The 26662-nt window shown below is 40.4% G+C and overlaps 1 protein-coding gene across 9 annotated transcripts in view; it reads left to right on the top strand.

Moving 5' to 3' along the window:
- cadpsb (Ca2+-dependent activator protein for secretion b) overlaps positions 1 to 26662 on the top strand; it is a 156156-nt gene that overhangs the window by 53643 nt on the left and 75851 nt on the right. For all 9 annotated transcript variants that reach the window (XM_088338162.1, XM_088338164.1, XM_088338158.1 and 6 more), the window contains exons 4-7: positions 10770 to 10850; positions 11626 to 11859; positions 19832 to 19953; positions 24469 to 24580. In XM_088338162.1, coding sequence (XP_088194288.1) covers positions 10770 to 10850; positions 11626 to 11859; positions 19832 to 19953; positions 24469 to 24580 — 549 coding nt within the window. The remainder of the gene's footprint in view (positions 1 to 10769; positions 10851 to 11625; positions 11860 to 19831; positions 19954 to 24468; positions 24581 to 26662) is intronic.

Raw genomic sequence — 26662 nt, 5'->3', positions numbered from 1 at the left:
CCTGGTTGTGATTTCCTTGATGCTTCATAAGAACTGCTTGGACAGTTGACTGGATCGGGTCATTGCCAATTCCATGCCACTCCCATCATGTCTTCTGTTACCATGTCAGGTTGGTTTTATTGTCGGATTGGACACTTTGCTAGTGGTTTTGAGACATAGTTTGTTTTTGTTTGTTGTTGATGTTTTTTGTTCATAAATACCCATCCTTTGTTGAGCACACCTGCCTCCATTCTGGCTTCCATGCATTTGGGTCCACCTCTGCAAATGTGACAGAATGACCTGAGCATTAAAGATAAGATCCCCATTGGAAGTTTCCACATTCCTGTCCAAGCTGCGAGGTAAACGTCCCCTGGCTGCTTCTGATCCCTGTCCAGGTGGCAAAAATGTTCCTGTCCCATTATTGAATAGGTGACTTGGACGGTTCTAGGCCCTGTACCTGCTGGGTAGGACAAGGACCCTCAAGCTCCCTGTCCCAGCGGCGAGGAGAGGAATCATCCACTGCTTTTGGCCTTGTTTTGCCGGGGATGGGCGAGGACCTTCAGCCATCCTCTATTTCGGAGGAAAAGTTCTGTTTGCTGCAGCCTCCATGTTTTTTTGGGTGGTGACATCTGCCATACGGCTTTTAAGGGGGAGGAAACGTCATGATCTGGGCTCGCCACCTTCCCCAAGAGGGCACCAACCAGGTGTGGAACTGGATACACCTGTGCCCAATCTCCACGCCTGGTTGTGATTTCCCTTGTCCGTTATTAGGACTGCTTGGACAGTAGACTGGCTCGGGTCATTGCCAATTCCAGGCCACTTCCATCATGTGCTCTATTACCATGTCAGTTTTATTTCTGGTTTGGATACTTATATAGTTGTTTTAAGACCTGTTTTATTTTTTTGTTGTTGTTCCCGGTTTTTATTAATAAATAGCATAATTTGGTAAGCACACCTGCCTCCATTCCGGTTTCCCTGTATTGGGGTCCACCTCTGCAAAGATGACGGAATAACCACTGAGCCACTAGTGATATAGATGACATATGAAAAGGCATAAGGCATTATCTCATAATCCGACTTTTTTTACATACAGTGCCATTCGTCTCTGGTACCGGAGAGATATTGTGACAGTGAGATGATGTGGTGACTTTTCATGTATAGTGTACATCACTGGTGGTCCAGTGGTTGGAAACTGTGCCTCTGGTTCAATTCGCATTCGATCCAACGGCAGCGTTCGCGCTGAGAAAAAGTAAACCTAAATTGTATGCTTATTTTTAATCAAAACTTAGAGGTGCGCAGTATGCACAAGTGTCTGATACAGATATAAATACAGTGAGCACAGCCAATACACCCTTGGAAGTAAACTAAAATTGAGAATATCGATACGTACATCAACATTTGCATAAAAACAATTTAAAATGGCTCTTTCCATATGCTTACTCCAGCTGTTTTAGGGCTCTGTTCTTATTCCATTTGCAGCCGTAATGAATATATTAGACCGGTCTAATGATGACTTTCAGCTTCTCCTCAGTAAGCAACCAGTCACTATCAATTGTCCCTGGCTACTAAATGATAAAATCCTCGCAAGGAGGCAATTCTGTCAGCGGGGCTCATGGCTGCTGGGATTTAATGGAACGTTTTGCTTGATTGTATGGGATTCGGAGCCCATCAGAGGTTTATTATCATCCGGGATTTACATTTTTTTGCACCCAAATAGCAGAGAGGGAGGAATCATCTGGATTGCAGCAGAATGCAAAAAATGACTCCCATTTTCGTTTCTGTGCCACCAAGGGCAACTAAACATTGACTGGAATAGATTATATGTTCACTGGACACCCCACCCAAAATATTGATTTCTCACTTTATTTATTAATGTGATGTAGTTTGCAGTGGTTTAGGATATTACTGTGTTTTTTTCTGAAAGCCCCTCTTCAAAGCGCAAAACAATTCTGGGAGAATTCTGCGTACTGTAGGCACTATTAAATAATACCAACATATTTAGAGATGAGCAAGAACTGAGGTATCGGAACAAAACACTATCTTGTTTTGATGTATCACTACTTGCAACAGCAGTTAATGCCCTCTTGTGGCGGTTTTTTTTAACATTTGTGTTATGGTTGTGTGGAAGTGATGGACCCATGTGGGGTAAGCTGCAACTGGAGACAGGAGTGCTCAAAAAGATGGATGGTATTTGATAAGAAGAGGATGTACAAAGTGACAAACAAGGGCTCGCAAAACTACAAAATGTCCAAACAAAACCAAACTTAACAGAGTCCAAACAAGAAACTGAATGTTGAAATCACAAAAAACAAAGTAACAAACTTAAAAGTGGGCAGTAAACCACGAACAAAATGTCCAAACAAGAAATAAATCCATACACAGGTAAACGAAACCTTTAGTGGCAGTGAAATGAAAATGACTCCACGACGTGAGGGAGATTGGGGGCATATTTGTAGTTATAGGACACACCTCTAGTAGAAGGAGGCACACCTGACATAAACATATGCCTCCCACCACCCCCCCTCCTAGGGGTCTGATACCAGACGTTCCAAAAAATAAAGATTAAAAATGAGACACGAAACCAGGCGAGGCCGAAGGGCCTTCCTCTCACTGCCAAGACAGGAAATCAGGCGCGCCTGAGGTGTTTTTTTGCTGCTGAGACAGGAACCAGGCATTGCTGATGGACTTTCTCCACACCACTGAGACAGGAACCAGGCACGGCCAAGGGGCTTACCCTCACAGCAGAGACAGGAACCAAACGCACCCGAGAGGCTCGCTCCTTGCTTTAGAGACAGAAACCAGGCTCAGCCAATAGGCTTTACCCTCGCCGACTAGAAAGGATAAGAAAAGCCTCCCCCAAGACACCAATTTTTGTTTTTCGTAATTGTGGGATGAACGTTTGACAGACAAGCATCTCCAGGGCCAAAACCAAACTTGAAGAAGTCTAAACAAAAAGCAAAAGACATAATCCCAAATGTAAATTAATTGTCTGCGTTAATAAATTGTGTGTGGTATTTCAAATGGCCTGATTCATTGATTCCATTTTCCTGGGATTATTGATTAATATCAGAACTCAAAAAACTCAAAGTAATAACGTTATTTATTTTTTTATCCGTGGCGCACAAGCAACACCCAGAGGCAAATTAATTTACTGATTGCAGTAAAGAATAATTTGTTTAAATCCTAAAGATCTTCAAAATTAAAGCTAGAAAAATCCCTACACTGTCCACCCACCAGGATCTCACAAAATTCTATGAGAATTAGATGAAGAGACATGAAAACTAACTCGGAAGATTAAAGTGGAGAGAAAGAAATTGGTTCTGAGTGCAAAGTGACACTTTTAGGCACCGATTTTCACATCACGTTTGTCACTTCACAAGACAAACTCATTTTTCCAGAACACACATACACACATAGTGCGTGTCTAAATATAGAGCAGATGCTTCCACTCCTCCTGGTGCCATTCAGCTTTCAATCTGCCTGCTCCGTTCTTTGTTGTGCACATGAAAACGCCTTTGGCTGTCCTGGCCGTCTGCTGCTAATGTCCACGTTTTCATCCGGGGAGTGGGTGGCGGTGGGGGGCGAATGTCACTGCGGCTCCTGATCCCGTGTTTCCTCACCTTTAACCTGTCAAGTCAAATGAAGTCATGTTTATTTGTACACCCCCAATCACAATAAGTTTCAAAAGGCTATACACTGTAGCAACTTCAACTTCACGTTCCAGCAGTTTTAGTCAGATACCATATCTATGTGATTGACTTGAAACACAGTTTTCACTTCACATGTTTTGACAATATTTGATTTCTTTCTTCCTGACATTGCAAAACGGAATTCTTACCAAACGTTGAATACGCTACGGACTACGGACTACAGACAATTATTACTCCATCTCGTTATCTAAAACCTACACGGGTGCAAGGAAAAACTCCAAAACCTCAATGAGGAAAATGAAAAAACCTTGAGAAGGGACCGCACATAAGGTAATCCCCCTTCCAGGATGATCAGGCTCCAGTGGATGTTGCAATAAACAAACAATACACAGACATTGTCAACATGAAATATAGGTAATTTATAATCTATAAAATAGAACTGTGTTTTAAGCCTAGATTTAAACAGTTCCAACCAGGTTTCAGATCGAGCCTCAGAGGGCAGAGGATTCCACGGCACAGGGGCCCAAATGGAGAACGCTTTTGAACCTGCGGCTTTCTTCTTGGCTCTTGGAATCAACTACTTATCTTTCTTTTGTTCTCTTCCCTTGTCACTATCTTTCTCTCTCTTTCTTTCTTTGTTTCATTCTTTCTTTCTTTCCTTCTTTTTTTCGGTGGGTCTTCTTTGCGCTCGGTCCGTCGTGGGCCGGCACCCGACGCTTCTCTATTTTCCTAAAGCTGGTGGCAGCATACGATTACATGCTCTGCCTAAAAACAACTGCATTATGCAGCAGGGTGCTCAATCGACAGTTGACATTACCCCCCACCCCAACCCCCAATTTTTATGTGTTCCTTTGAGGCGGCACGGCAGATGAGTAACAAGCGCGTCCGCGTCCCAGTTCTAAGGTCAAGGGTACATATCCAGTTACCAGCCTCCCTGTGCGGAGTTTGCATGTTCTCTGTGGTTTCCTCTCATATTCCTTGTGAGGTTAATTGACCGGTCCAAATTGTCCTCAGGTGTAAATGAGCCAGTGAGTTGTCTGTCTTTGTGTGGCCTGTGAATGGCGGGCAACTATTTGAGGGTGTCCCCTGCCCACTGCCCAAAGCTGGGATGGTCTCTTGCACCTCACCGTAATACTGCAGATAAGGTAATAGATGGATGTGATCCTTCGCATCATGTTACTCCCAACACTAGCTGCTACTCTGGCATCGCAGCCTGCCACTACTTTGCGCTTCGCAGCCGTGGGTTCGGCCAGGAGCCAGAATACATACCTTTTGCTGGCTCTGATTTCTCGTAAGATTGCCTGTCGGACCGCGTTACGCCCACGAGAGCTCTGGCATCAGTGACCTTTCGGGAGTTGTCGGTCTGCAGAGATTGGGGTGGCGAGGGATCAGCAGTGGGTGCTTGTTACATCACGTAGGCACTGACCTCCATTGTGACCTGCTGTTTCACTTTCATCATCTGCCAGGACTCTTTTCCTGCTTTTACGACTATGCTAAAGGAAGTGTCTCGTTTGTTTATGAATCCTGCCTATCAGGAAAAAGGATGCAGTGGCCCTTCTAATATGAGATCAATTTGTTCTCGTGTCCAGATCGTTTCTGGAATTTCACGTATCTCAGACGAGGTTTCCGGATAAGAGATAACGAAAAACCAATTAATCCGTTCCAGACGTTTTAAAATGTCAATTGTTAAGTTGGGACGGCCGGGCTTCTCTCTCACACCTTTTTTTTTTCTTTTACTTTTTCTTCCCTTTGTGGAGGATCTGCACAGCATGCATTTACTTTTACTCAAGTAACTATTTAGATTAAAAAATGCTTACCAGTCAGTTTAACTCCAAATCATGAAGTCCAAAGAAATTTTCATCATCTGTGTTGGGGTAAAAGACACGCCACTTCCTCCTTCCACCGCCCGCACGTCAGACGTCATGTCAGCTTCTTGCCAATAGCTTTCAAGCTCCACAAACCTTTTCTCTGCTTTTTGGCCAAAATCATTCACTATTTGCTGCTTGTAATCTGCATAATTGAATTTTCTCTAGGGTCCCTTTTTGTTCACTTTCACTTTCGTTGGCTGCACATCGCCAGAATCGAATTTCGGTGGCAAACCGTTCATCTCAGCGCAGCACTTGCAGTGCACACTTGATTTGAGCGACTTGGCCCCAAGAAAACCCCAAGCTGCGTAGTATGAAGTACGCATGGCCGAAGTAAAGCTTTGTGTTTACATTGGCGACAAATTAAAGCATCGGGTTTATTTCAGGCTTGGTTATGAAATCAAGTTAATCTGTCTGGTATGGATGGGTCAAGTCGGGCAGAATTTTTTAGGCCCAATTTTACCTCTAGCCCCAACTAATAAAATTATATTAAGGGAATAAAATGTGCCTTCTTTGTGATGATGCTTGCCGTGACGGTATCTCCTGCCAGCCAAACAACAGAATTCCCCCTGTCCAATCAAAAATGTTCCTTCTTAATTTGGAAAAAATAGTCACAAACTCAGACGGTGATCATTTCGTAGTATAGTAGAAACTCAGACATCAATGAATTTTGAACTTGCAAGGAGAACAGTTCAATAAAACGGATGTCTTAAGTCAAAAAGAGGATTCATACTTAAGTTTGTTCTGTAAAATATTTAAAAAGAGCAGACTGCATTTCTGAAATATAATTAGGCAATTGGTGTTTCATCCACCTAAAGTTTCCATAGTGTGACATCATCAAACGGTTACAATTGTCATACACGACTGTATGTACATATTCAATGTAATGTGCATTTTAGAAAAATCCTTTTTCGTTTTCTCATGCGTTGCTGATGCATCTGAACGAGACTTGGTATCAGCACTCGGAAGATAATTCAAACAAAACAATTGGGTGCCGGATAAGACTGTTCGAGGCATACCAAATAGGAATGCGATATTTGGACTATCGGTCTATATCAGTTCATAGTATAAATTGTTAAATGACATCGAATCATGATCAGATAGAAATGAATCTTGGAAAGAGGTCATCTTGATTCAGTCAATTAAACTTTTTTCTAATTAAACAACCGAACGCTAAATTCAATTAGCTGACATTGTTAGCTTATTCTGGCAGCCATGGGCTTCTAATTAGGGTGAAATGAGCCTGAACTCTAGACATTCTCTTGTACTCATGCTAAGCTTCATTTTGTTTTCTCGGTTGGATGTCAGGCTCGCCCTTCTTGATGGCCCGTAAAGGGGGGCTGGGGCGCTGGTTGTGGGTGTTATTCTGATAAACGCCAAACGGACGGTGGTAGACGTTTTTCTGAAGCTGGTGGCAGCATCCGATTACATGCTCTGATGACAACTGCACTATGCAGGAGGGTGCTCAATCGACAGTTGACATTGTCCACCCCACCCCCACCACCCTTTTTGGACATGCCACCTGACAAACACGATGTCACGTTGAGCATCTTGGGACACTTTCCTTTTTGATATACGTATGTTTGTGTACTGCAGTTTAAGTGGCAATTCATTGCCTGAAAAGCGCTTGAAAAATCTATTTGATTTGATCTACGGGCCTGTAACCTTTTTATTCTCCGCATATCCGTTTAATTCCAAGTAGTAGAATGTTAAAAATCAAAATACTGGTGATCACATCATCATTCAAGGGTGTTATATACAGAATATTCTGGACACAAATGAGTCTCAGATAATTGATGCAAACAGATCTTAAAAACAAAATGACTTGCCACCAGTGTTATACTAAAAGGGAGGTCCAGAGGCTAAATCAAAACAAAAACTTAAATATAGTGAAAACTTGAGAAACAAGCCCTTGTCTTAGCCGATTTTGGGAGGCACTAATATCACTTCTGGCTACAAAATAATAAAAATAATCTCCTACAGGAACAACAATACTTGCAAGCAGTAGTTTCTCCCTCAGCAGACGTCCTTTTGGGAGCACTAATGAAAACAGTTTATTTACATTTTGTCGACAATTGCCAAACAACAAAAAAGAGAAGGGCCATGTTTGCTCTGGGTATTGTCTCATATTTACACAGTTGCGCTTTCAAGAATCGAAAACGACAACAGCAAGGGACGAGTGTCTCTCTTGCACTGCTTTGCGGGTGGAATCAAGTCAATACTGCAAAGCTCAAGAGACAAGTCCTTCTCAAAGCTAGGATTTTTATAGTATAACATCAAAGTAACTGAAGGTGTCTTATGTTTAAAGCCACTCTTCACTTTTTTGTAGAATTGATTTTGGGGCTCTGTTGAGGTGGCAAGATTTGTTTCCCTGAGCGTTGAGCTCTGCTCGCGGGAACCCCATCTGCTCACAATAACATTAAGCAAAAGCAGAAACCAGTGAAGCATTAAAATAGAAATATTCCAGTTGCAACAAAGACATCAGACCTCTCTCCTATTTCCCCGCGTCAGCTTATTTAAGAATCCCATTCATTATTAATGAAGGGGAGGCATGAATTTATCAGCTTTTCATTCCTCCAGGGCCGAAACTTTCAGCTTCTCTCAACCTTGTTTATTCGTCGAGTGCCACCGCTCCATTTCCCATTTGAGTCGAAACATCTTTTTGTTGTCTGAGCTTTGTGCTCATGATCCTATTTTATTTCAGACTCCTCTTGAATCAACAATAAACATAGCAAATCATAGAGTGGTGCTTTTCATCGGTCTCTATGGCGATGGCGGCATTGTGTCTGTGATGCAGTGATGGATTTTGCTTTCTTTCTCATCTATTCAATTTGACACCACTTTAACAGAACGCTGCTATGGCTACCACCTCTTGCTACGATCTGGCCGGAAATACAGGCATGGCTGTTTCCATGGCCGCATTTGTTTCAATCACTCACGAGTGCGGTCGGTTTGGTAACTGCGATATCTAACCGTGTTGCGGGCCTCATTTGGACTATGAAATTACTTTAAACCTTGACCTAATTTGCCTGCATGTCAGATCAAATTTAGTTGATCGATATTGTTTTTTGGAAGAACTGCATCATTGCTGTGGTATTTAAGGCTTTTATTGTTTACTACATTGTGCATTGTGATAGTTTCCCCTTCATATTGTCCGTATGCAATGTTAGGCGCAATAATTAGTTACAGTTACTTCATTTAAAAAGTAATTCTGTCACCACAGGTCATTCACACCCAGAAGCAGCATTTTATTCTAAAAGTATCTATTTCGTTACAAATTACTGTATATGCTCTCATTGAAGTTCATCCCCTAAAACTGCTTTAAAATAGCCACATATGTCATGAACCAGAACAGGATCAGGACCCAAACACGTAACATTCTCACACAAGCCTTTTATTTTACGGGAAATGGGGAGTTATGCACGTTAGGCAGCAGTCTGGCGTGGAAAGACAGGAAGCCAGAGACCGACGAGATCGATGCCAATTGCCTGAGTTGATATCGGACAGATGGGGTCAATACTGGACAGGGCGGACAGACAGGATTGATAATGAAACAAGATATCGAAAATAAACAGGACAAACAGGACGGGAACAAAAACTGGAGATAATAATAAACAGGACAAAAATAGATAGGAACGAAACTGGAAATCGAAATTAAACAGGACAAAATAAATGGGTAAAATACTGGACTGGAAATACCAACAGGAAAACTGGACCGAGTGAGAACCCATATCTTGCGGGGCAGAGGTTCGTTGACGGACTGACAAAGTAAGAGATAGATAGATAGATAGATAGATAGATAGATAGATAGATAGATAGATAGATAGATAGATAGATACTTTATTCATTGCCGCAGGGAAATTCACATTTCCAGCAGCATCCCTTCGCTGAGAACAATACAATAATAAAGCAAAAGGAATACAATATACGAATACCCAAGTGCACTGAGCTTAAAAAGATGGAAAGCCAATCTGTTAATGAGCCGCAGCTGGTGCCACGCGGGCAGGGCCAAATGGGCGCCATGGCAACCGTGACAACATAATTAAAAAAAATATAAGAAAATGTGTACTCCAAGCTGTGGAAGCGGTGAAGCCTCCATATTTCTTGGGTTGTGCAATCTTGAGAGCTTCCAAACGAACACTTAGCCGAGAAATACCATCTCCATTTTGTCACTGGGTTTCAAACCACTCGAAGATTTTCTACTCCATTTCTGGGTACTGTCCAAGAGGTTTTCTTTTTCTCTCCAAGGATGGTGCATTTTGCAAATAATTTGACAAAAAAAGACCAAAATTCAGCACCATTTTCTGTAAATTCTGTGCTCACGTTTGCCCCATTGATTTCGGCGTTCTTGTGTAAAACACGCCACCTCTTCACGCGCGCTCTATTATTCGCTAATTGTGATTTGAGGATTTATTTTATAGTCATGAAAACGGCTTAGATAACATGTTTTAAGATCAGTGGATAGTGTTAACTGTAACCTGTGCAGTCCTTTGAGACATTTTATGATTAAGGGCCACACAAATGAAGGTGACTTGACTTAGATGTGTGTATATATGGTAAGGAAATTATCTCAATGAGGAGAAATTCAGCAACCTTGTACTCTGTGCAGGATACAGCAGCACCGTAACTGTATTTAGATGTATTTTATACATAAATATAAACACAACCACCCCTAAAGCGTTGCTGGTGGATTGTATACAAACAATTATTTAACTTCTGGAAAGAGAAGCCAAACATTTACAACTCTTTCAAAATGTCTAAAAAAATTGGCAGAAGTAAAATACACAATTGCAAAGGTTTTAGTGTTGTATGTTACATCGTGAGCTGAGGAGACGACGTTGTAAGTCAACATCTGCTTTTAATAAGTAGCGGAGTAATGCACCATATTGTTATGACAGTCAAATTACTAAATTAAATGAATAATATGCAAAAGTGCTTGTTACAGAGAAAACTAATTGCGTTCTAGGAACGCGTTCATGGCCCCATCTGACGATATTTGGTGTAACTACATGACAATGGAATTGAATGAAAACATAGTCTTTGATGTGTTTCTAATGGGAGGAGGGTGCTAACATTTGTAGTCTGTAAACTACTGTCTCATGGTGGCCAAGGTGGGTGCAACAGGAGGACCAGAACATTGACTCAGTCAAATATGATGGACAAACTTTCACATTTTTTACAATCAAATATAATTTGATACTCTCTACTCTTCCGACAACTATGTTTTTACAACCAAATTTGATTTAGTCTTTTCTTTGTATGTTTGTCTTGATAGCTGGACAACTTGGATGAGCAGGCTGCACAGATCAGAAGAGAACTGGATGGCCGTCTTCAGATGGCCGACCATATTGCCCGGGTGAGTATTTGCAGTGTTGGGGGTTTGCCTTTGTTATGTAGCTGCTATGCTCTTGAATAGGTGTTAGTCTACCACCTACGGAAAGCCACAGTTTTCTGTTAAAACAAAAATAAACAGCATAAGGTTTCAATTTCTGTAATGAAAAGAGCTGCTTGAAAAAAAAACTGGATTTTAATTATGTTTAGACCTGATGCTTCAATATGATAGTCAGTTAAATTTTATATCTGGAGAAGCTCGCGTTTTAAATGGCATTTACTCTTTACTGTTACAACTACAGTAAGTTCTGGACTACACGCTGCAACTTTTTTTGCTAAATTTAACTGCGGCTTTAAACACGGTGCGGCTTATTTGCCCTTCAGATAAATGATTCTGTGTTTCTGACAACTTTATTCATACAATACATTACAGGAGAAAAATGGGAGGCTTGACTGTACTTTTATTCATTATCTACAACGTGCTCATGGTATTGCAACACACAAACAATGTCATCATTTTATACATTTGAATTGAACCTTTGTGGAATTTATCCATCAAAAACACTACCCTTCTTTTACTGTATCATTGTCATCAATCTAAGGTCACTGAAATTGAAAGAAATGGACGTGAAATAGTTCATTTTTATGGCTGTTAAAGCCTGCAGCTTAAATTTCAGTTTGAAATTTAAATAGACAAAATTGAGTTTTATTTATAAATTTGAGCATGCGGCTTTTAATCAGGTGCTCTCTGTTGTCCAGAATTCACCCTATAGTATGTATACACCTCTGACTCTCTTCAGGGAGGGAGGTTCCCCAAGTTTGTGTCCAAAGACATGGAAGCCATGTACATTGAAGAGCTCAAGTCTTCAGTGAACCAGCTGATGGCCAATCTGGAGAGCATGCCCGTATCGAAGGGCGGAGAGTTCAAGCTCCAAAAGCTGAAGCGAGGTCACAACACTTCTATCATTGACATGGGCCAGGAGGATGAAAACACACTGTCCAAGTCTGATGTGGTCCTGTCCTTCACTTTGGAGGTAAAGTACATTCCAATGAATTTATTAACATGGTCTAAGGATGTACAACATGTATGGGTACCACCAAAAACTGTGTCACATTAACAGTTTCAGAGGAAGACAATTGTGCCTTGTTTAACCTCTTAACGTTCCGACACCCCGGTGTAGTAATGTCCCCAGTCACTACGTCATGCCACATATAATTGGAAAGCTTAAACTCTTTATTAAACTCTTTTCAAACAACATTTCAAAAAGTACTTATCACAGAAAAATCACAATGAGTTTGAAACAAGATACCCGCAAACGATAAAGCCTAAATTATTTTAAATTATTCAATGTCCGCAAAAACGGCTTAATTCCGACAACAAGGTCAATCCAGAGAATCCAACTATGTCAAGTATTTACACTAAAACACACGATAATGCCGACAGATAAAAACAAATCTACCTAAAAGCATGTTTGCTTGGTTCAATGTTTTTTCTTGTAATTAGTCAGATTCACTCCAAAACTCCCATTTGAAAATAAACAGACTCGTTAAATTATTCCCAATATGGTCGTTAGGCTCTGACCTTTCGATTGACACCACTCTCAGGCAATATCCGCTTTTTTTCACGGTCCACAACCCGCATTAGGCTATACAGGCCTGTTTGATAAAAGGGATCTTGCTTGAATATCTTCAGCCAGTAGAAACTGATTTAAATGAAGATTAATACATTGGTTAGTCAATTAAATCACAATATAATGTTATGCCATTTCCTGGGGGTGTATCCAGATGAGAGTGAAAATAACGTGCACAAACACTTTTGTAATGCGCAAGCATGCAAAATCATTGATTTAACTTCTACAAAGAGAAGTCAAGCATTTACATTTCTTTCACAATGTCTAGAAAAAATAGGCCAAAGTAAAATACACATTCGAAAAGGTTTTAATGTTGTAAAATGATCGCCATCTTTTGAAATGCTTAACTCTACAAAATTATAAAAATATTCTGCCATTGGTGTAAGATTTAATTTTTTTCCCTGCATTATGAGTATCAATATTTGCACTGAAAATAATCCATCTCTTAGCATAACATTTTGCTCATTTTAAATGTGATTATATATATATATATATATATATATATATATATATATATATATATATATATATATATATATATATATATATATATATATATATATATATATATATATATATATATATATATATCAATTCTTCTTTTCGGGAAAATAAGAAAAACAGGGTAGATCTATTTACTATTTCACTATTTACCATTTTTCTAGAAAAAACATTTTTGCTTATTTTGACAATTCATCCATCTGCGCTGCTTATCCTCACTAGGGTCGCGGGGGCGCTGAAGCCCATCCCAGAGGAGACACCCTGAACTGGTTGTCAGTCAGTCCCTTGACACAAGGAGACATACAACCACTCACATGCTCATTAACACCTATGAACAATTTAAATCGACCAATTAACCTTACATCCATGTTTTGGAGGCTGCAGTAACTGGAATTGAACCACGGACCTCTGCACTGTGGGGCTTTGTCCCACCGCCCAGCCGCTCTGACGCCCTATTTTGATAAATATGAATAATAACCTACTCTTCTTGTCGGCTGAAAAATAGTCTGTGTAACATAGTGTACTAATCTGTGAAGCCCTTAGAGACTTATTGTGATTAAGGGCTATACAAATAAAAATGACTTGACTTGACTTGACAAGAAACACAAAAAACCTATACACATGTTTTTGCTGTGCTGGAGAAGATTCAAGCAATAAATTATTACCATTGGTAGAAAATTGTGTCTGATTTAGGGATAATTGTTTTTATTTCAATACTTTTATTATTTTGTTTAAATAAAATACAACAAATTATCCCCAAAATAAGGAAAATTATCTTATCAAGCAGAGTACAGTATATCATTTTGCTCACTTATCTCCTAAGACCTGGCGTCCACATGCATGGACAATTGCACATCATACAAGAAGCTCAGGTCTTGGGAGGTTTAAGAAATATTTCCTACCAAAATTGGGGAAAAAAATCTTAAAATAAGCAAAACCATCTACCACCTTCTTGATAAAAACGTTTTGAGTATTTTAAATATACCTTTTTTATTTTGTTGGAACAGGATAAAATATCTTAAATACAGTTATCCTAAAATTCCATTAAGTTTTCTGCAAAACACCACTCACACAAAAGTTCTGAAACTTTAGAAATCCTAAGAGTAAAAACGTATTTTTAAAGTAAAAACCTTCTTTGTGTATATTTGTATTGGCATTTAAAAAATCCTGGGCATCCAACAAACGGCTGCACTGGAATTAGATGCAGCCTTCAAAACAAAATAGCCTTCCATTAAGGTGTTTGAATGTTATCAGCCTTGAAAGAAGCAGCCTTTGACTTGGTCCATAGGTTATATGCTGTGTGCAAATTGAATCCATCACCGTGTCCCTGCTGACTTACAATGCAAGGTGCCCCCATAACGGATCACCAATCAATGTTATTTGAAAGCCGTTTTTAAAAACCATTTAAAAAAAAATCTTTATGTAAAAGAAGTGCAGTCAAAATCAGAAGACTCTTTGTCTGCTGCAAACTGAGTTTAGACTGCCAACTTCTTCAGACGTTTGTACAGACGCAGTGTGAATAACAGATTGACACTCAACATAAATCCCCCTTTACCTGCTCTTCAACGGAAGGTATGAGTCATCTTGTTATCGGCTTGTCTGAGACCGAGCTGCCGACTTTGCAATGGAAAGCCATCGCGGTTTGGCCCTCATAATGCGAAGCTATTTTCGCGACTTGCGTAGACATTTTTCTAATTTCCAAGTCTTCAAATCGTTGTGAGAAATGCTGAGAGAAATGACACCCGAGCAATTGGTTTTTTAATTACATGCATGCGATGCGAGTTGTGTGTACTGTTTGTACGCACAATCATGTTTGTGTATTTGCGTGCTTTTGTGCATGGTAGCGATTGTGACAGTTCCATAGAGGCCAATTATCCTGCGTGTTTACGGTCCGTTTCCTCGATCCCCTCAAGTATATTCGAATTCTTTCCGGAATATCGTTAACCGGTTCTATTGAAATATGCTTGATTGTTTTAATATCAGGGTTTGTACAGGTGCTTAAAATACTTGAAATGCATCGGTTAAGAAATTTGAATTTATTTAACACAAAATGAGGCTTGGGCGGCACGGCAGCTGAGTGGTTAGCGCGTCCGCGGCACAGTTCTGAGGTCATGCGTGGGCATGTTTCTCCTGTACTTGCGAGGGTTTCCTCCAGGCTCTCGGTTTCCTCCCACATTCGAAAAACATGCATTTCAGGTTAATAGGCCTGTTCAAATTGTCCCTAGGTGTGAATAGCAAGTGAATTATCTGTCTCTCTATGCCCTGCAACTGGCCGGCAACCAGTTCAGGGTGTCTCAAGTAATTTTCATTTTTATAGACTACAGACTATTATTACACCACCCCCTGATCTAAAACCTACATGAGGGCAAGGAAAAACTCAAAACCTCAGCATTAGGAAAATGAAGAAACCGGGAAAAAGGACCGCACACGAGGTAATCCCCCTTCCAGGACCACCAGGCTGCAATAATTGTTGCAGTAATGGAGAAATAACATATGATAAAAGTTTTTTTTGGTCAATGACTGCCCATTTTCGTCTGCAGCTATCCTTATACAGTATTTTCCGCACTATAGGGCGCACCGGGTTATAGGGCGCACCCTCAAAAAATAGTTTTTGGTCCTATATCTTCCATAGATAAGGCGCACCGGATTATAAGGCGCTACAATGGGAACGTCGACAAAACAGTCAGATGATTCAGTCAAACTGATTACCCCCTTAACATTCCCAAAGCTTGCAAATACGTGTCGTAGACACGTGCGGATGCGGTGTCCGTACGATGTCACTCAAATGCATCATTTAAAATATCATTCGGAAGGTTAAAGTCTTGGGATTCAAGAAATGCCAACCATTCCTTAGTTTCTATTTTCTTTTTCGCTCGCAACTTTACTGTGCAAATGACAATTAACAATTGAGTTTAATTCACTCAACTCATCACAGCAACATCAAGATCGTTCTAAAACAAGATACCGGGAAAATATAAAGCCGCATAGCTCACCTAAATTCTCACGTTCAATAATGATACGCAACCATGGACTTCTTACAACCGTGAGTGTAGTAAATCCAGGAGAGTAAAATATTTACAAATACAGACTAATGAAACATGTTTCTTTATGGCGTAGTTTAGCAAGCTTGCTATTCAGTCATCTTTTTCGGCCAATTGCAGGGTTTGTTTTGGCCCTCTAGCCTATCCGAGGCTCCGAATAACTTCAGCCAATAGCGATCGATTTAACTGATGATTGATCCATCTTTTTCGGCCAATTGCAGGGTTTGTTTTGGTCCTCTAGCCTATCCGAGGCTCCGAATAACTTCAGCCAATAGCGATCGATTTAACTGATTGACACATCTTTTTCGGCCAATTGCATGGTTTGTTTTGGCCCTCTAGCCTATCCGAGGCTTCGAATAACTTCAGCCAATAACGATTGATTTAACTGATGATTGACACATCTTTTTCGGCCAATTGCAGGGTTTGTTTCGGCCCTCTAGCCTATCCGAGGCTTCGAATAACTTTAGCCAATAGCGATCGATTCAAATGAATGATGATTGACACATTGGTTAGCCAATGAAACGCCGGTATATAAATCCCGGCATACACCGCGGACTACTCCACGTTCGGGGGGAAATCGACTCGGCGGCTGTTGCGTAAATTGCGAGACCTTGCGATTTAATATTGAGCCATATATAAGGCGCCCTGTATTATAAGGCGCATGGTCAGCTTTTGAAAAAAATGAAGACTTTTAGGTGCGCCTTATAGTGCGGAAAATACGGTACCTTTCTCCACATTTCATTCAACTGTTAGATTGTTAAAATAGGTCACCATAACATGAGTTTTCCAGATATAGTAAGTTTCTTGTTTGATCATTGCATCATTGCTTCGACAATCTTATTGTTCATTTAGTTGTTGTAGATGTGCATCATGTTTATCCACATATTTTAGTAAAGTGTTTACTAGCTGTATCCTTTCTTATCAGTACTTTCCCAGCAATGGTCTTCCGCCCTTATCATAACATAAAACCTTTGACGTCTCGAGAATGTGCAGTACTAAATCTTGTAGAGGAAGTTATCCTTTCTCTTTTGCCTTGTAATGCAAGATCCCAGAGGTGCCTGTTAAGAGTGTCATGTTCCATTTTGTAAATCCACACCACTGGTAGAAAATAGCTGGGATGGACTCCAGCACTCCCGCGATCCTACTGAGGATAAGCGGTGAAGATCATCGATGGATGGGTAGAAAATGACGCTCGCCTAGAGGCTGACATGATTGTCCGCTATCTTGCTGCTAAGGGTACCCCTTAAAACCAAAAACCTTGAGAAAAACTGGGCAAAATATAGAAAAAATGGTGCGGTTTGGTCACTTTAAGTGTAAGTAGTTTGTAGTAATCTTCTGTGTGCTTCGTATAACTCGTTTTCAGTTTCACTACAGAATACATCTAGCGATCAAAAATTACAGTGTTTTTTCAACTTCTGTTTCCAGAACTTCTGTTTCCTGTTTCTGACTATGTCATAAACAGTTAATCTCAAATCTAAAAGGGACATTAAACTATTTATTGATATTCTTCTTAACGGTAATTTTGAAATCCACTTGCACCACTCCCTGTCGACACAAATTATTTTAGGCACTGAGTAAGTTCCTAAGTACTAAGTTTTGTCAAATTCTAATGAAGGTCGGATGAGTGGATCTAAAACAAGATTACCAAAATACAGTTTTGGTTTACCCTGATACCTTCCAAGTGTACTTCCTCGGGAGGCGTAAATATTGGGTGACAAATACAAATAGGAAATAACAATAATAATATTTTATGGCTCCAGTAAGAGAGGCAAGTGGCTTTATTTACTCTTCACTTGGTGTATCTTTGTCCCCAATGACCTGTCGAGCTCACTTTCTGTCTCTCACTGCAATAACTCCTTTGTTTCTGCAGTGCTTTAGCTCTTTTCTGGCACATAATACTGCTCATAAACAAACAAAACAATGACGAAAACCTCGTTGGAGGAGGTAGTAAATTCAAAATTCTTGGTAATAATCGTATTTCTCATCGCTGGGCCTTCTCCAGATGTGCGCTGCATACAAACAGTGTTTAAACACAGAGAATCCATTGATGGCAGAAGGCTGTATGATTAAAATCTGGAAAGCAATTTTGGTTTTGATTGTCCTTTTGATGTACCCTTTCTATTTTTAACAACATGATCTCATTGCTGCATGCTCCAAATTACTCTCTAATTCTGTTGGGACACATGCAACGACATGAGTTCACTTTTATGGAAATTTCATGTTCTAATTCTGGATAGTATTTTAAGTACAGTAGATTCCTCTTTGTCCCATTAGGGGACATTGCAAGTGTTTAAAAGATTTATCATCTTCTTTTTTACATCAAGCATTCTCCACCAATGTCTAGATGAGTATAAAAGTGAGTTCACTGCCTGGGACCTTGTTTGACACGGAGCCTGCAGTTACACTATAGACCATGGCTGGGTAGATTTTTGAGTTGTTGGCTGCAATGGGTGAAAAAAAAATCTGCTGAGGGGCCAGGCTATGATGAAAAAAGGAGTTATTGATTAATTTTTTTGTTGGATCTATTTTTTTTTTTTTTTTTTTTTTGCCGGAGCCATATCGCCCTAGTAGAAGGTGGCTATAGTCAAGAACTCATTCCCATTTTTGACTCTTTCTGGGAAATTGATACAGAGAGGAGGAGACCAAACCCCTTAATTCCAAACCCTAATGCCGAGTGCCAAGCAGGAAGGCAGTGGCCACCAATGTTGTAAGTCTTAGGAATGACCCGGCCAGGCTCGAACCAGCAACCTCCCAGTCTCGGGGCGGGCGTACTACCCCCAAGGCCACCGAGCTGGACCATGGCAATACATAAGGAAAAAAGATATTTTTGTCTTATCCAATTTTTCTCATATGTATTTATGAATAAACATACATGAAGACAACTACCGAATTTATGCACAATAAGGCACACCAGATTAAAAGACGCACCCTCAAAAAGGTATTTTGTGATATATTTTTAGAAGTAAGGTGTACTAGAGTACAAGGCGCATGGTATCAAAGAGCTAGACTTGTATAAAAAAAATGAATACATTTAAACAAAGAAAAAAAACAGAGCATAAATTAACATTATGATGTCTGGTTTCACCGCTAGATTTAATTTAAGCAAATAGACATGTTAACCACAAGAGGTCGCTTATAGACCACTGTATATTGTTCAAAGCCAGAACAGTTACTGTAGGCAATATTAATTAACAACAATTCAAACAACAGAATGTAATTTTGTACAAAACTTCACCATGAACCAGTGTCTGTCTCCTTATTTTTTAAGGGGTCACTTGAGGGTCTGCTCCACTTTGTATCTACACTTTATACTCAATGCTTATACTCTATGCTATATGCACAGCATGGAGGTAAAATGTAAGTAAAACACTGCCAAAGAGAGCACCACTGCTCTCTAGTGTAGTGGAGCTGCAATTGCACTTGATTCTTAGGAAAGTTAAAAAACAAAAAAAGAGTTCCCCCTGGTCAAACATGCCTGCGCCCCCTTGATGGAGCCGAGCGCCCCCCAGGGGGGCCCGCCCGACTGACAACCACTGCCATCATAAAAAAAAAATCTTTATTCAAGTAATTACAATGTGTTTCATTCTTACGATCAAAACTCTGCATCTGAGCTTCTTTTCACGTTGGCCTTGAGCGCAGTTCACAGAAAGAGAAACTGGGGACAAGAGTATCACAAAATTTTAATTAGTAGTACGTTCATAAACCATTATATACATTCTTAGACTTTCACCAATTTAGTTTGGCGGGGCGTAATACAATAAATCCGGTGTCATGTTGCCTGAGGGCCATAGCTTTCCCACCTCTCCCTTAACACTGCAATTTTGTGTTTACAGGTGGTGATCATGGAGGTGCAGGGTCTGAAGTCTCTGGCTCCCAACAGGATTGTTTACTGCACCATGGAAGTGGAGGGAGGAGAGAAGCTCCAGACAGACCAAGCGGAAGCATCCAAGCCGACGTAAGAAACTCACACACCATGGTTTGAAATTGCAAAGCAGTCATTCCGTATTGTAACTGCAGTTGAAGTGCTATTTGAATAAAAGTGCTCGAAGTGACTACTCAAGGAAACACAGGTCAAGTGATGGAGGAACGTACATTTCCTGTATTCTTTCTCTGAGTGAGACAAAAATGATAAAAAATTGCTTTCGATAATAGAGCATTCAATTTTACCGCACTGACCTGCTGTATATATCTCATCTCATCTCATCTCATCTCATCTCATTAGCTGCACCGCTTATCCTCAGTAGGGTAGCGGGGGTGCTGGTGCCCATCCCAGCAATCATCGGGCAGTGGGCAGGGGACACCCTGAACTGGTTGCACACAGGGACAGACAACTCGCCCGCTCATTCACACCTAGGGACAATTTGGACCGGCCAATTCACCTGAAATGCATGTTTTTGGAACGTGGGAGGAAACCGGAGTGCCCGGAGGAAACCCACGCAAGCACGGGGAGAACATACAAACTCCGCACAAGAAGGCTGGTAGCTGGATTTGAACCCACACAGGATATATATATATATATATATACATATATATATATATATATATATATATATATATATATATATATATATATATATATATATATATATATATATATATATATATATATATATATATATATATATATATTAGATATATTATATTAGATATAATATATTAGATATAATATTAAACTAGGGCAGCACGGCGGCGCAGTGGTTAGCGCTTGTGCGGCACAGTTCATGTCATGGGAACCTGTCGTGGGTTCAAATCCAGCTCCAGACTTCCTGTGCGGAGTTTGTATGTTCTCCCCGTGCTTGTGTGGGTTTCCTACGGGCACTCCGGTTTCCTCCCATGTTCCAAAAACATGCATTTCAGGTGAATTGGCTGGTCCAAATTGTCCCTAGGTATGAATGAGCGCATGAGTTGTCTGTCCCTGTGTGCCCTGCAATTGGCTGGCAACCAGTTCAGGATGTCCCCTGCCCACTGCCCGGAGATGGCTGGGATGGGCTCCAGCCCCCCCGCGACCCTAATGAGGATACGGCTAATGAGATGAGATGAGATGAGATAATATTAAACTATATATAACTAAATATTTAAAAAATGATTGCTGAAAACATGGCCATAAATGGAGAACTTGGTTGGTGTGGGTTCAGTAAATTCAGTAAAAATTTTGATTTCCAATATTCTCTCTAAACTTCATTCTATGTATTGCCTGATCATATGATTTTTCTTTGCCATGGTTTTGAGCTTCCAGAAGTTTGTACCAATAGAAAAGTAAAATTGAGCCAGAGTGAGAGTAGAGGCTTGTTACATCCATTCAGGAGTCTCAGAACAGCAGGGTCACCTTCACGATACACAAATACCCCGTTCTCTATCATCACTGACTTCTCAGCAACATCAAAACCAGTCTCAAATGTTCCTAAGAGAGAACAATGCTTGGATTGTATTCCCATTTTTGGCCCGAAATCAATTTTTTCCCAAAGGGGATTCTTCTTCTATGGTGTTAATTTACCAATCGTTACAATGTTCAAAATTTGCTTTTGGTGATGTGCTGTGTTGCATCTTGAAAGTGTGGCTATGGTATTAAAAAATGATATTATTTCAAGTAGTAGGCTCCTGCTAGTTGTTATAAGTTACCGTTTATAAAGTTGTCTCAAAAAAGTTGTGGTGTAACTTAAGCTGCAGCTGACCATAGCCATACCCAATACATTTTGAATCTCCTAGGACCTTTACACCAAAGAAAAAGCTCAGCTCTTAAAAAGTTAAAGGAAAACATATTTTATAAGCCACACCCGACTATAAGCCGCATATGCCCATGTGCACAGGAAACACCATGCCCATCTGCTTTCTGTGCATCCACCTAGTCTTCAAGAATGTGTTCCAGTTCTGCTTTAGTTACCACTAAAAAATATTCTTTTACTTTTCACATTGCCCCAGTTCTTCCTTGGTGCTGTTTCCTGCATCCCACCATCGATATATCAAAGCGGAGTTTACGTGCAGCAGCTCTGTTTCCTGCTTTATTAGCCAGCTCGATTGCTATTAAACTTTCCCTTTTGCATTTTCCCGGATGAGGGTCAGTTTACTCTAAATTAATTAATGTAAAAAGCATGTTACTGTACCATAAATGTATTCTATATTGTTTGTTGGCCGTTGAGTCTTCCTCAACATGACCAGTCTCACTCTTACCTTTTATTCCTGAGTGCTCCCAAAAGATTACACATTAGCTGCATTGCTGCATAAAGGTTTGTTCAAAATAATAGAAGTGCAATGTGTCGAACCAGAATATCCTTGTTTTTTAGTATACTTTTTTGTCACATGCCAGACAGGTTACCAGTAGGTACAGATGATTCTCAGAAAAATAAACAAGACCCCACATTCAAAATAGACACTCTCCGTAGGCTGTGCTATTGGGCAAATAGTTCAAAGGTGTTAAAAAAATAGCAGGGTGGAAACTAATCTCTGAGTTCATCAACTTTGGGGAAGGAGAAAAAAACAAAATCAGGTGTGAATTGGGTGGCGCTTATTTAAGCCAGCAGTGGTTGAACACGCATTTGCAGGAAATGGGTCGTTCAGGACACTGCTCCGAAGAGCGGCGTTCTTTGATTAAAAAGTTGATTAGAGAGGAAATAACCTATAAAGATGTGCAAATATTGTTGACCTTTCAGCTAAAATGATCTCCAATGCCATAAAATGAGTATAAAAAAACAGAGAAATGTGGATGAAAACAGAAGTTAACGATTAAAATGGACCGCAGAATAACCTGAATATCAAAGGCTCAGCTAATGATCAGCTCCAGGACGATCAAACACAGTCTGCAGTAAAGTGCTTTGACAGTTTGAAGACGTCTGTGTGAAGCAAATTTATTTTCAACAATCCCTCTGTTAACAAAGGGCATGAGCAGAAGAGGTTACAATTGGCCAAAGAACATATCAACTGGCCTAAAGAAAAATGGAGGAACATGTTGTGGACTGATGACAGTAAAAGTGTTTTTATGGGTCCAGGGGCCGCAGACCGTGTGTGAGACAACCACCAAACTCTAAATTCAAATCTCAGTACACATTAAAGACAATGAAGCACGGTGGTGCAAGTATCATGGTCTGGGCGTGTTTCTCCTACTTTGATGTTAGGCCCATGTATCATATACCAGGGATTATGGATCAGTTTGTGTATGTCAAGATACTTGAAGAGGTTATGTTGCCTTTTGCTGAAGAACAAACAAATGAGGTTGCACCCTCCAAAGCTATGCAGTGCTCTCAAAAGTTACTGTTGGCACAAAAGCAATGAAATCCATCACGCATTTGGCCATCGCCAATTTGGAACGACACTTTCGGGGCTCATTCTGTCGTCGCTGCCCAAATGGAGATTAGCAGACTTGAGCGAGTCTTTGGCATCTTGCTCTTGAATAGCCACTAAATCACTTGATGTGACAGGGTGGGTGTTGATCGTGATCTTCAAATCTTGCCAAGTTCAGCTTTTAAGATGTCTGGCATTTAAATAGTGGAGTATATTTATTGTGGGCAATCTAAGCTTTGGTCTGTCTATAAACAATGAGCCTGCTTTTTAATTTTACTGTGCAATTATCTGGCAGAGTGATGGCTCAGATGTTCCGTAAATTCCGCACTGAAGCTTCTACGTTTTGTTACATTTTAAACACTTTGGCTTTAATTTGCAAGCTGGACCCCGAAGTTTAACATCTCCCTCATTGGAAGGGCTGATATTACGGGATTGAGGCACACGCTGTGTGCTGTTGGGGGCAGCATAGTCCGCGCTAGGGTTTGTGACATTATTGTAAGAGAGGGATCCCATATATGTGGTTCCCAAAATGCTGTTAGTAATACTTCCATTTTTCTTTAGGTGAGCAGAGTGTGTCCCTGGGTGGGCACTGACCACCTACCCAACCTCCTGATAACGTGCTTGTAAGGCTCACGTTTTATGTGACGCAGCCCTAAATTGAGTTTTGTTTTGGAACGATAGTAAATATGTGCTCACCTTGGTGATTTACATCTTGATTGGTCGTACGATCTGAAAACACATGACGTAAACAACTCGGAGTAGAACCAAAAATGGCGTCAGGTGGTGCGGAGGACCTGAGGCGTTGGCGTTTGTCAGCCAATTTCCCCACGCCGGGCTTAAAATATTAGAAATGTAAATGAGGTTATTGTTACGACTGTTTAAGCCTGCGACTTAAAATCCGGTGTGGCTTATATAAAGACAAAATTGAGCTTCGTTCCTAAATTTGAGCATCCTGCCTTTATTTAGGTGCGCTCTGTCGTCCGGAATTCAAGGTAAAATGCCAAAAACTCCGATGTATCTTTTTATTACCTTGATTGTCACACCATTGATTTTCTTTCCTTTTTGATTTATACAACAAACCGTCATGAGAGCTTCTTGTATATCATCGTAAATACAGTTCCAAGGTGATAAAGTCTCTTGTGTGATATTCGTCATGGAAACTGACCTCTAGAGTCGTCTGTGTTGTGTCTTTCAGCTGGGGCACCCAAGGGGACTTTACCACCACACACCCTTTGCCGGCTGTCAAGGTGAAACTCTTTACCGAGAGCACTGGCGTGCTGGCACTGGAGGACAAAGAGCTAGGCAGGGTAACGCCTATGTATCTGTTCAAATAAGCACTTATACAAATAATGTGAAATGATCAAAATATTCCCTTACATTTTTTCCCCAGAACTGACTCTTTTCCCTAATTCAGGGGTATTAAACCATTTTCATCGAAAGCCACATTGGCGTAATGTCTGTCCTTGAAGGGACTTAAGTAACTTATAACTGTCACTAAATGTAATCAGTCAGTAAAATAAATGTAACTAACCCTTCATATAAAGTAACTATGAATTAATTAATTATTTAAGTCACAAACATTACAGATGTGTTGTAAAAAATGTCTCTATCCATGTATATACAGTGCATCCGGAAAGTATTCACAGCGTTTCACTTTTTCCACATTTTGTTATGTTACAGCCTCATTCCAAATTGTATTAATTTAATCTCTTATCTCAAAATTCTACACAAAATACTCCATTATGACAATGTGAAAAAGTTTTTTTTTTTTAACTTTTTTTGAACTTATTAAAAATAGAAAACTAAGAAATCACATTTACATAAGTATTCACAGCCTTTGCCATGAAACTCAAAATTGAGCTCAGGTGCATCTTTTTTCCACTGATCATCCTTGAGATCTTTCTACAGCTTAATTGGAGTCTACCTGCAGTAAATTCAGTTGATTGGACATGATTTGAAAAGGCACACACCTGTCTATATAAGGTCCCACAGTTGAGTGTGCATGTCAGAGCACAAACACCAAGCATGAAGTCAAAAGAACTGTCTGTAGACCTGCGAGACAGGATTGTCTTGAGGCACAAACCTGGGGAAATATACAGAAAATGTTCTGCTGCTTTGAAGGTCCCAATGAGCACAGTGGCCTCCATTATTCATAAATGGAAGACATTCGGAACCACCAGGACTCTTCCTAGAGCTGGCCGGCCTTCTAAACTGAGCGATCGGGGAAGAAGGGCCTGAGTCAGGGAGGTGACCAAGAACCCGATGGTAACTCTGTAAGAGCTCCAGCGTTCCTCTGTGGAGAGAGGAGAGCTTTCCAGAAGGACAACCATCTCTGCAGCAATCCACCAATCAGGCCTGTATGGTAGAGTGGCCAGACGAAAGCCACTCCTTAGTAAAAGGAACATGGAAGCCCGTCTGGAATTTGCCAAAAAGCACCTGAATGACTCACAGACCATGAGAAACAAAATTCTCTGGTCTGATGAGACAAAGATTGAACTCTTTGGTGTGAATGCCAGGCGCCATGTTTGGAGGAAACCAGGCACCGCTCATCACCAGGCCAATACCATCCCTACAGTGAAGCATGGTGGTGGCAGCATCATGCTGTGGGGATGTTTTTCAGCAGCAGGAACTGGCAGACTAGTCATGATAGAAGGAAAAATGAATGCAGCAATATATAGAGATATCCTGGATGAAAACCTGCTCCAGAGCGCTCTTGACCTCAGGCTGAAGCGAAGGTTCATTTTTCAGCAGGACAACGACCCAAAGCACACAGCCAAGATCTCAAAAGATTGGCTTCAGAACTACTCCGTGAATGTCCTGGAGTGGCCCAGCCACAGTCCAGACTTGAATCCGACCGAACATCTCTGGAGAGATCTGAAAATGGCTGTGCACAAACGTCTCCCATCCAACCTGATTGAGCTTGAGACTTATTGCAAAGAAGAATGGGCAAAACTGCCTAAAGATAGGTGTGCTAAACTTGTGGGATCATATTCAAAAAGACTTGAGGCTGTATTTGCTGCCAAAGGTGGATCAACAAAGTATTAAGCAAAGGCTGTGAATACTTATGTAAATGTGATTTCTTAGTTTTCTATTTTTAATAAATTCAAAAAAAGTAAAAAAAAAAAACTTTTTCACATTGTCATAATGGAGTATTTTGTGTAGAATTTTGAGATAAGAGATTAAATTAATACAATTTGGAATGAGGCTGTAACATAACAAAATGAGGAAAAAGTGAAGCGCTGTGAATACTTTCTGGATGCACTGTATGTTATAAAACAAATACAATGATACTTGTACATACCACTTGCTACTCGGCCTATACAGATTTCTAGATCCAAGATAGAAGTTTTGCCCTACATACAAGAGAGACTCCAAGTTATGAGAATTTT

The sequence above is a fragment of the Urocampus carinirostris genome, chromosome 6 (assembly GCF_059441175.1).
Source record: "Urocampus carinirostris isolate Australia breed hairy pipefish chromosome 6, RoL_Ucar_1.0, whole genome shotgun sequence".
Lineage (NCBI taxonomy): Eukaryota > Metazoa > Chordata > Actinopteri > Syngnathiformes > Syngnathidae > Urocampus > Urocampus carinirostris.
The sequence above is the reverse complement of the archived record's forward strand: the minus strand, read 5'-3'. Positions and strand labels throughout refer to the sequence as shown.